The sequence below is a fragment of the Hyaena hyaena genome, unplaced genomic scaffold (assembly GCF_003009895.1).
Source record: "Hyaena hyaena isolate Hyena2069 unplaced genomic scaffold, ASM300989v1 scaffold_181, whole genome shotgun sequence".
Classification (NCBI taxonomy): Eukaryota; Metazoa; Chordata; class Mammalia; order Carnivora; family Hyaenidae; genus Hyaena; species Hyaena hyaena.
In genome coordinates this window covers 2,602,391-2,614,645 of record NW_024080813.1, presented here as the reverse complement: position 1 = coordinate 2,614,645, position 12,255 = coordinate 2,602,391, and the positions used below count along the sequence as shown (strand labels likewise).

At 35.6% G+C, this 12,255-nt stretch overlaps 1 protein-coding gene across 2 annotated transcripts in view; it reads right to left on the bottom strand.

Annotated features, from left to right (window-relative positions):
- SNAPC1 (small nuclear RNA activating complex polypeptide 1) overlaps positions 1–12,255 on the bottom strand; it is a 30,030-nt gene that overhangs the window by 4,945 nt on the left and 12,830 nt on the right. For both annotated transcript variants that reach the window (XM_039240752.1, XM_039240751.1), the window contains exon 8: positions 9,071–9,221. In XM_039240752.1, coding sequence (XP_039096683.1) covers positions 9,071–9,221 — 151 coding nt within the window. The remainder of the gene's footprint in view (positions 1–9,070; positions 9,222–12,255) is intronic.

The following is a 12,255-nucleotide window of genomic DNA, read 5'->3' as shown; positions in this document are numbered from 1 at the left end:
CACAGAATTATAATCAGTACAACTGACTCAAAGTTACTGATACTGTTCTTCACAATCTTTTAGCGATATCCATCCATAGCCACTATTAATGATTTTTCCCTAAATCCACATTTACAATCTAACAATCTATCCAACAACATCAAAAGACTGGGTTAAACACGGACAGCTGAGAAACAATTTTCATCTAGTCACATGATGATTAACTACATTTTAGAGATGGATTTCTACATCAAGTTTAAAAACTAAAAAGCAACATTATCTAAAAGCCCTTAAACACAAATACAGTGCTTCACCTCACCTATCATGCAGACAGGAACCAAGTAAGCACCCAAACTTCAGATGTTTATCTCAAAGTCCATACAGTAAATAAAGCTTATGAACTTCAGTCACCAGTAGATGGTTCTACTGTGCTCAAAGCTAACAGTGTGGGACACAATTATAACTAAAGATTATTGCTCAATCTCAAAACAAATGGTTACTGGCTGACATGCAGCTAGAATACAATGTACCTAGCTGCGTGCCTAATGTGAGCTCCAGATCCATATTTCCAGTTACCTGAGCAACAGGAAGTATAGCAATTAAAGATTCAGACTTGGATTCAGACAGAATGCTATTCAAATCTCAGCTCTATTTATAGCTAGGTGACCTTGTGAAAAAACTGTGGCAGACCATAAGTGTAACATAAATAATAGCTGCTATCTTCTTCATGATCATATCATTACTATTACTGACATTCTTCCAGAAATGAGCAAGTTATAGTCTAGGCATCGGGAACAGACATAGCTAAAGCTTAAATAATACAAATTTAGGTAAATCCAACCAATATACTGAGCACTAATTTATGTACCATGCCAGACAGCCATTATAGGAATTGAACCTAAAAAGGCAGATTGGGTCAAATTCTACCACAAATGAAAATCTTTATTCTATGATCATCATTCCTGTTAAAGGCACCAATATTCCTCCAGTTGCTTAAGCATTAAGCATCCTTGTCTCACCCCTCTCCATCAGCCTCTGTATTTGGTTATATACATCCAAATTACATCTATATTTGGTTATATACATTGGTTCTCCTATTTGCTTGTCTAATTCCTACAACCACCTGGCCAGATAGATGCTCATTACTCCTAAACAGCCTTTTACTTAGTGTCCCTATTTTCAGTTTGTCCCCACCTACCCAGATTGATTTTCTTCAAAGAAAACTGGTCATACCACTTTCTTGCTCAGAAGTCTCAGATGACTCGCCATTGCCTACCAAAGTCTAATGGTTCCACATTTCAGGGCTGGTGATACTATAATCCTCAACATATTTTTCTACATTAACTCCTCAACACATCCTTTACACTCCAGACAAAATGGAGTCACTCTATACTTCCAACTACCCTGACTTTTTACATGCTAATCCCTCTACTTGTCTTAAACCTATGAAATTATTGTTACATTTATTTTATTAAAAATAAAACAAGGCTTTGGATTTTTTCCAATTACTAAAGTAACATATAGTTATCACATAAAATTCAAGTGTTACAGAAATTTATGGACTTGGAAATTTCCCATGATCCCATCCCTGAGAATTAACCACTGTTAACAAGCTTCTAGATTTCTTCAATGATATATGCTGTGTTGATGTCTACAAATATTTTTATGAACAGAAATGCAACCAGGGGCGCCTGGGTGGCTTAGTCAGTTAAGCATCCGACTTTCGCTTAGGTCATGATCTCACGGTTTGTGGGTTCGAGCCCCGCGTCGGACTCTGTGCTGAGTGCCAGCTCAGAGCCTGGAGCCTGTTTCAGAGTCTGTGTCTCCCTCTCTCTCTGACCCACCTTGTTCACACTGTCTATCTCTCTCTCTCCTAGAAATAAATAAAAATTTAAAAAAAAAATTAAAAAAAAAAAAAGAAATGCAACCATACTCCTCTTTAAAAAGACATTTTTGGGGCACATGGGTGGCTTAGTCAGTTAAGTGCCCAACTCCTGATTTTGGCTCAGGTCATGATCTCACAGTTGGCAGGATCAAGCCCTACATTGGGCTCCACGTTGACAGTGTGGAGCCTGCTTGGGATACTCTCTCTCTCCCTCTCTATCCCTCCCATGCTTTCTCTCTCTCTCTCTCAAATAAATAAACTTAAAGAAAAAAGTCTTTAAAAGTAAAAAAAAAAAAAAGACATTTTACTAAGCAATGTCTTGATATATTTTGAACATATTTTCATGCAGTATACATAGAACTTTCTCTAGCTTTTTAAGAAATGCAAAATATTCTTTCATATGGACTGACAATTTTATATACCCAACTTTTAAATGTTACACACTTGAGTTGTTTAGTACTTGCCATTTCAAATAATCCTGCAGTGAGTGTCCTATTTTTGTCACTTGTAAAGGATAAATTCCGAGAAATTAAATTGCTATATTGAAAGACATGTACTTTTAAAATTTTGATAGATGATTCCAAATTGCTGTCTGAAAAGGATGTGCCAATTTATACCCCCACTTAAATTCAGATTTTACCTCTTCAAACGTTCACTATCAATTGGTATTCACTTATTCTTAACCTTTGCCTATCTAATATATAAAAATCATATTTTAATTTATATTCCTTTAATTATTGAGATTAAGTATCTCTTCATATGCATGTTGACTGTCTGCACTTTGTGAACTGCCTGCTCATCTCCTAAGCCAATTTTTCTACTGAGTGGTGGCCCTTTTGTTACCAATTTGCAAGAGCTCCCCTAAAATTTAAAATGTTAACATTATTATATGTGCTGCAAATAGTTTTACAAGCTCTTTTGCGTTTTATGGAATATAAGGTGTCTCTCTGAGAAGAGCATGAATCAAAAATACTCTTCCACTTTAAGGAACTGAATTTTTGATTAAAAAGAAACTATGAAGTAAAGCACATTGCTTTTCATTAAGATACAGAATAACAAAACACCTCTGCTTCAGAGTATTTATAATACCTTCTGAGCCACTTTCTTTCACATGGGTTAAATCCTCCCTAATACTCCTAAGTAAATTCAATAACAAATCTTGGATGTGATATAGAACCAGTTCTTAAAAGGTAATTTCAGAGGTGATGAAAATGTTTTAAGTAACTACATTAAGTGATAAAATATAGTGAAGGAAGTGGTATTTCGTAAATTACATCTGCCAAATATTTAAGATGAAAAGAAACTTTCATTGAGGTGCCTAGGTGGCTCAATCAGTTGAGCGTCTGACTAGGCTCAGGTCATGATCTCACAGTTCGTAAGTGGAGCCCCACATCAAGCTCTCTGCTGTCAACACAGATCTCACTTTATATCTCTCTATCCCCTCCTTTCTCTGAATCTTCCCCACTCACCCTCTCTCTCTCTTAAAAATAAATAAACATTAAAAAAAAAACTTTAATTTCTTTCCCATCTTGCACTTGCTTCTCCTTTTTTCCTCAACCACATTAAACACACACACACACAGACACACACACATTACCTGTTTCACTACGTGTTTTTTTAGGGGATTAAGAAGGCAGCTTGGCCAGCTGACCTCTCTCCGCACTTGTGTAAAGGTTGATTCCTAATAGAAAATGCTCCTGCAGCTTTCAAAACCTAAGTTCTCTTTGATACCTTAGAAAAAACATTTTAATCTTCCAGAATTTTAAAAAAAATTTTTTTAAATGTTTTATTTATTTCTTAGAGAGAGAGACAGCATGAGCAGGGGAGGGTCAGAAAGAGAGGGAGACACAGAATCCAAAACATGCTCCAGGCTCTGAGCTGTCAGCACAGTGCCCAACGCAGGGCTCGAACCCTCGAACTGTGAGATCATGACCTGAGCCGAAGTCGGACGCTTAACTAACTGAGCCACCTAGGCGCCCCTAATCTTCCAGAATTTTTACATATGATTAAATCAGTCTTTTCTTCATGTCCTCTCATTTGGTTTTGTTCTGGTTGTTGAAGTATGAGAGTCACCATTTTCAATTATAGGTTTAGGAGTTTGGACAAATGCAGCTGTGTGATTACCATTGCAACCAGAATACAGAACACTTCTATCACATCAGTTTTCCCTTGTGCCCTTTTGCAGTCAATACCTCCTTCCAACCTCAGTTCCTAGCAGCCAATAATCTGTTTTCTGTCCCTACAGAGCTGCTTTTCCATAATGTCTTACATGCTTTTTGGGTCTGTCTTCCTTCATATATTTAGCACTGTATTAGCACAATGCATACGAGTCACCCATGCTATTACATATATCGGTAGTTTCTTTACTCCTGTGTAGTATCCACTGGATGCTTACTCCATGATTAGTTTATCCAATGACCAGTTGAAGATATTTAGGCTATTTACAATGTTTCACAATTATGAATGGAAACACTATGAACTTTTACATGCAAATTTTTATGTGAATATATACTTTTTCATTTTTCTTGGGTAAATGCCAAAGAGTAGAACTGCTGAGTCATATGGTAAGTGTGTGTTTAACTTTATTAGAAATTGCCAGTCTTCTAAAGTGACTATACACCATTTCTGGATTCCCAAAAGAAATGTACAAAGGTTCAAATTGTTCTGTGTCCTTATCAGCTTTTGGTATTGCCAATTTTGTTTTTGTTTTTTGTAGCCATTCCAACAGGGAAAAGTAGAATGTCACGATGTTTTTAATTTGCATTTCGTAATAACTAAAGATGTTAAACATCTTTTGATATGTTTATTTGCCATCTATATGTTCTTTTTGAAGTGTCTGTTCAAATCTTTTGCCCATTTTTTAATTAGGTTATTTATTATTAAGTTTTCACAGTTCCTTACATATTTGGATACAAGACCTCCATCAGGTTTGTATTTTGCAAGTATTTTCTCCTAGTCTTTTCTTTTTAACAGTGTCTTCCAAAGAATTTTAATTTGAGGCAAGTCCAATTTATCAATTTTTTTCTTTTATGCTTATGTTTATTATGTCATATATAAAAAGTCTTTGCCCAATCTAAGACCACATTTTCTATAGGGTTTTTTTTTTACTACAAGTTTCATAATTTTAGGTTTTATATTTAGGTCTGTGATCATTTTAAATTAATTTTTGTAAATGATGAGAGGTATGAGTTGAGGGTCTGTTTTTCAGATATTTTGGATATAAAATTGTATCAGTGCCATCTATTGAAGACTATCTTTTTTTTTCCATTGAATTGTCTCTGCACTTTTGTCAAAAATAAACTGTGCACCTAAGTATCGATCTATTTCTAGGCTATCTATTCTTTTCCATTGCCCTGTATGTCTGTCTTTTTGCAGATGGCATACTGTCTTGATTTCTGAAGCTTTACAGTTACTTCTCAAAACTGGTTTGGCTCCTCTAGTTTCTCTGCATTTCCCTACATTCTTAAGAATAAGATTAATTATAAAAAAGTAACTCTGTTGGGATTACATTTAATCTACAGAACAATTTGGGATTAGTTGATTCTTAACATATTGGGTCTTCTAATCCGTGAAGTCCATATTATCCCTCCATTTGCTTAATTTTTCTTTGATTTCTTTCATTGATTTCTAGTTTTCGGCATCTAGAACCTGAACATATGTTATTACCTACATACCACAGTATTTTGTGTTTTGGGTGTTATTATACTTAACATTTTTTTCAATTACTAATGATTACATTGTTAGCACAGAGAAATACTAACCCTGTAAGATGTGACCTTGCTAAACTCACTTAGTTCTGGTAGCTAGTGTATAGAATTTTTGAGATTTTCTGTGTAAAATATAATTTCATTTGCAAAAAGACAAATTTGTGTTATTTCTTCCTTTCTAATCTAAATGTCTATTACTTCCTTTTCTTGCCTTCACTGGCTAGGACCTCCAATATGATGTATACGGGGAGCAATGAGTGGTCATCCCTGCCTCATTTCCAATTTTAGGGGAAAAGTATGGTCTCACCATTAAGTACGATGTTAGTTGTAGTTTTTCACAGAAGTCCTTTATCAGGTTCAGGAGGTTCCCTTCTAACCCTAATTTTCTCAGAGCTTTTATCATGAGTAGATGCTGGATTTCATCAAATATTTTGTCTATATACACTAAGATGATTACATAGTCATTCTCCTTTATTCTGCTAATATGGTGAATTATGTTGGTTTATTTTCTCAATAGACTAGCCTCATTTTCCTGGGATAAACTTTAGTTTGTTCTACTATCTTGTCCTTTTAATATACTGTTGGATTCAACTTGCTAACATTTTGTAAGGGTTCTTACATTTACGTTCATGAGGGATACTGGTCTTTACTTGTCTTTTCTTACAATATCAATAAGCTGGTAAGTGTTTTTTCTTCTGATTTTGGAAAGAACAGGATTAATGGTATTCCTTTCTTAAGTGTTTGCTAGAATTCCCAATAAAGCTTTCTGGGAATTTAATTTTTCTTATAAAATAGAACTACTCAGATTCTCTATTTCTTCTTGTATTGGTTTTGGAAATGCTTTTTAAAAAATATATATCCATTTTATCTAAGCAATCTAAGTTACTGGCAGAAAAGTATTAAGGGGCACCTGGGTGACTCAGTAAGTTGTCTTGATTGTAGCTCAGGTCATGATCTCGTGGTTCGTGGGACCTAGCCCCACATCAGGCTCTGCCCCTTTCCCACTCATACATTCTCTATCAAAATAAAATAAATATTTTTTTAAAAAAGGTATTCCTAATTTTTCCTTATCATCTTCTTAATTTCTGTAAGGTCTATAGTGATATCCCTTAACTTACTAAATTTTTTGTTACTATTTTCTTTTCAGTGAATTCTCTTTAAGATACTTTTAGACATAAAATCAGTCATTTATAAGTCATGATACTTTTATAACCTTTATAAAATCATATCTTACTTCACTCTCCTGCCTAATTACACTGATAGACCTAGCCCTTCAAAATCAATATTAAATACAATTGTGATACTTCTATATATTACTAACAAGCATGAAGTCGCCTTTTGTCAAATACTCACATACACTATTTAAAACTGAGTTAAAGAAACAACCATCTACTTCTTTTATCTGGAGCAAGGGTTGACAAACTATGGGCCCAGGGTAAATCTGGCATACCACCTGTTTTTGTAACACACTCATTTATTTATATATTGTCTGTACTTTCACCTTACAATGGCAGAACTGAGTAGTTGTGACAGAAATCATACAGCCCATGAAGCCTAAAATATTTACCCTCTGGCCTTTTACAATAGTTTGGCTGACCCCCTAATCTAGAGGATTCTTTTTTTCATCAAGAATGGATGCTAGGGGCACATGGGTGGCTCAGTTGGTTAAGCGTCTGACTTTGGCTCAGGTCATCTCGCGGTTTGTGGGTTCAAGCCCCATGTCGGGCTCTGTGCTGACAGCCAGCTCAGAGCCTGGAGGCTGTTTCAGATTCTGTGTCTCCCTCTCTCTCTGACCCTCCCCTGCTCATGCTGTCTCTCTCTCTCTCTCAGAAATAAAAAAACATTAAAAAATTAAAAAAAAAAAAAAAGAATGGATGCTAGATTTTATCAAATGTCTTTCTGGGTAACTATTAAAAATGAATTTACATTTTCCCCTTTAGCCTATTTGTATAGCAAATTTTACTGATAGGTTACTAATTGCACCATCTCTGCATCCAGGAACGAGTGTACCCAGTCAAGTTTTTGTGGGTTTTTTTTTCTTTTTTTTAATGTTTATTTTAAGAGAGAGAGAGAGCGCATGTGCAAGGCAGGGGAGGTGAAGAGACAGAGGGAGAGAGAGAGTCCCAAGCAGATTGTCCACGGACAGCCCAATGTGGGCTCGATTCTCTAGAACTATGAGATCATGACCTGATCCAAAATCAACAGTTTGGACACTTAATCCACTGAACCACCTAGGTACCCCAGTCAAGCTGTTTTGTATCTAGGATTCTTTTGATACATGTAACAGGATTTTTTTTTATCAGTAATACTTACAAGTGAGATTGGTCTAACAGTTCTCTTCCTAGTATCTGCTAGCCTTGTAAAAAAGAACTTTAAAAATCTGCTTTTGAAATATTTCTTGATTACCCTTAACAAATACAGTATCTCCTCCTCTGAATGTTCAGCGTACTTCAAGCAACTATTGCTGACCTTAATCTTATCCGGACTATGTTAAAGGAACTTAGCTTCAATTCTCCTTCCACTGCCTCAATATAGGAAGGAAAACAATGCTAAAAGGCTGTAACGTATCTTCATATACTGCTCTAGTAGCTGGGAGTGTTTTATATTAGACATTGAATATTTACTAATGCTTCTAATGCTTTCTTTTTTCTCCTGAGTCTGCTAATAAGATTCAAACTTTATGTATGGTGAATATATATTACTTATGTAATTTTTTAAAAACTAAACTATTAAAATGTCATTTCTTTAGGAATTACATACAAACGTTAATTTTATAGACACGTTATTTTAATAGAAAAGATACACCTTAACTAATGTAGCTAAAGAGAAATTTTATAGAATGCATTATTGCACACACATAAATTACTAATAAAGTATGCTCTGAATAATTCTAGACTGATTCTATAACTATATAGCTACATCACTTTTGGACAAGTTATTTAATCTATATGAACCTGAATCCCATCATCTATGAGATGATGAATTTGATGACTTCTAGGGTCCCCTTTCAGCAGTAAGAGTCTAAGAATCTAAGATAACTAATTTATTTATTTTTATTAAATCTCACAACGTTCTCAAACAAGTATCTAATCCTCATGTTTATCTTTGTAAATTTGTCCAATTTTCATTGGATGTATTTATTCTGCAAAATTATCTAAGGTCACAATTATCACATTATATACATATTTTAAAAGAGTAACATAGGGGCACCTGAGTAACTCAGCTGGTTAAATGTCCAACTCTTGATTTTAGCTTACATCATGATCTCACAGTTTGTGAGTTTCAGCCCTGCGTCGGGCTCTGTGCTGACAGTGCAGAGGCTGCTTAGGATCCTCTCTCTCAAAATAAACAAGTAAACTTAAAAATTTTTTTGACATAATAAATATACTATTAAAAAGTGAAAATAAAATAGGAATATAACTTGAAAAAAATGATAACGGGAAGTTGTAAATAAGACCCATTATCCCTGCTGAGTCTCAAAAAGACTTTAAAAAGTTACCTCTGTTTTTGGAAGACATTTTCCTTCCTGCTGATTTCAGTGTTTCTTTGTTTCTTTTTTTCCTAGTTGCTTTGATCTGTCCTTGACCAGATGCAGAATCAGAGTCAGAAGAGTCAAGTTTGACTTGACGGTGCCTTCTTGACTTGGATGCCTTAAGATTGAGAAATCCAATTAACCACAATGAAACACAAAATGAATCCAACTGGCTGATAATTTACGGCAAGAAAAATATACAATCAAAAATAAGGAAAAATAAAAATCATAAAGTACTTTACCATAATGCTGGCTTGCATAATACTTGTTGCATATATCTGCATATATCTGCGCATATATATATATATATATACACACACACACACACACACACACACATACTCTTCTATCTTTACGATAGGAAAGGGTCTCTGCAGCTGTCATCACCAACTACTCAAACTGGGTACAAAATGTAGTTGTTGGGTTAAAATGTAGTTGTAGTTGCATGGCTGGGAAACAGGTATAAAGGATGAGTGCTGTTTTCCACTGTCTAGTAACCTATTTTTCCTTTCTTCTAGTAACATTTATGTTCCCTAGTTACCACCATGTGTTTTGAGTGGAACTACTTTATGCCTGGCTCCAGGTATGTGCCGCTGATCTAGTCAAATTTCTCTAGTCAAATTTCACATTCCCATGGCCCCTGATTTTGGGCATGTGATCTCTATCATAGCCGGCATAACTCAATTTTAGAATTCTGGTTAACTATTAGAAAGGAAAATTCTCCCGTTCTATTGAACCTAAAGCTGGGACCATGGCAAAGCTGGCTGTCAGGGACAACACCTGAAGACAGTGAAAGCAACCCAGGTAAGAAGTGGAGGGACAGTGAAAGGACATTTTAGTTTCATCAGTCAATGAATTCCCTTACTTGCTTAAGCAGAGTCCTTACAGGAGTTTTCAGTTAATGCCACATAACACAGTGCAGGTATTAACAATTGTTTAAAGACTACCATGCATTATATGTTAATTGTACCTCAATAAAGAAAAACTTGTGGCTATGCTATGGCACACTCTATTAACACTTTATGGGAATTACAATTTAATTCTTTAGTAACTTTTAAAAGGTATTTCATAATGTCTAAAGATACATATTAAATATCAATTAGCACTAACAGTTCTGGTTTAAAACAATTTGAATTGTCCTTCATTCAACAGTATTTTGTACTCAGTTTACTGTGGGACAGCAAATATGTAAAACTTAATAAATCTACATTCACTTTTAATCTTTTTGTTTATTCCTTTTCATTTCTACAACTAGAAAATGATAGTAATTTCCCACAGAATGAAGACATTCTTGGATTCATAAAAAAGATCTAGGAAAAAATATGGGATTAAGCACATACATTTATCAGTGCTAACTCCTAAAATGCCACTGAAATGAGAGTAAGAAACTAAATATGAATAAACTCACAAAAAAGAGGTAACAGAAAATAATGAGTGACAGCTACTTAAGTGAATGAAGAAATCTGAAATCTAATTGCCTATATTGAGGAAGTTACTATTAAAACAAGCTGATCCAAGTGGATCAGGACTTAGAGTCATCAGAAATGGGACAACAAAAATGTCAGATAGGCTGAAAATCTACAAAAGTAATCGTGTTCCATTTCCCAACCTGAAAACTCAACAACTGACTTCCTGCAGGAAACAGGAGCCTTGCTCTCTGGAGAGGCTAAGCTGCAGGCTTGAGGAATGATATAACAGAAGAAAGGGACAGTCTCTCACTGCAAACGCAAGTGTTAGGTGAAATCTGCATAAGGAACAGTAAGCTTCTTGAGGGACTCTCTCTGTAGGCTCCCCAAAACATTGGCAGCTGGGCTTATTTACCTTTTCCTCCCCCAGACAAGGGAATGGAAGTTTGCTCTCTGGTAAAAATGACCACATCCAAGAAAAAGAAACACTGAGGTTAAAAGCTGTAGCTCTACATGACCACTCTTAACTATGATCTAAAGCTCTTCAAACATATGAAAAAAGCCACTAAAATGAAAGAGATCAAAAGAATCAAAAATAAGAACTCTAGGGGGGAGGAGGAGACTTAAAACACTGAAATTAACATCCTCAAGGAGATAAAAGATAAAGATACTGCATCCAGAAAAAAAAATTTTTTAAGAAAGGAATCAGAGAAGAAGAAAAAAAATCTTAGCAATAAAAAAGACAGCAGAAATTAAAAATTGAATATAATGGTTCAGAAGACAAAGTTTAGGCAATCTCCCTGAAAACAGGGACTGAAAACAGAAAACAAAAATTAAAGAGAAGAAGCAAGAATGCAACAAAAATACGATCAAAGAAACAATATACAAAACTCTTCAGAACTGAAGGCTATCAGATCAAAAGGATGCCTGCCCTGAGAGCCAAGGGCAGCGATGGAAAAAAATCCCACCAAGTTACATTATTATGAAATTTCAAAACTCCAGGGACAGAAAGTCCAAAAACCTCCCATGATCAGTAGTACTAAGAGCTGGAAGAAAATAAAAAACAAGAGCATTGAAATTCTAAGTAGGGGCGCCTGGGTGGCTTAGTCAGTTAAGCGTCCGACTTTCGCTTAGGTCATGATCTCGCGGTTCATGGGTTCGTGCCCTGCGTCGGGCTCTGTGCTGACTGCCAGCTCAGAGCCTGGAGCCTGTTTCAGTCTGTGACTCCCTCTCTCTCTGACCCTCCCCTGCTCACGCTGTCTGTCTGTCTCTCTCCTAGAAATAAATTAAAAACATTAAAAAAAAAAAAAAAAAAAAAGAAATTCTAAGTAAACACCAGAGAGAGAACTACAGGAGAAAAAGTAAAAGATGGCTTAGGAATGCAGAGTGGAAGTGATGGAGCCAGAGAACTGCGGGGTTATGTGAGCTCTGCAGTAGTATTTGACTTTTCAAATTACATACATGTATCACTTTGATGAAAAATAAAAATGCAATTAAAACATATCAAGTCAATTCCAAAATTACCTTACCAAACAAACTTTAGGGCGTCTGGAGGACTCAGTCGGTTAAGTGTCTGACTTCGGCTCAGGTCATGATCTCACAGTTCATGAGTTCAACCCACGCCTTGGGATCTGTGCTGGCAGCTCGGAGCCTGGAGCCTGCTTCAGATTTTGTGTCTCCCTTTCTCTCTGCCTTTTCCCTGCTCATACCCTGTCTCTCTCTCTCTCTCTCAAAAATAAACATTAA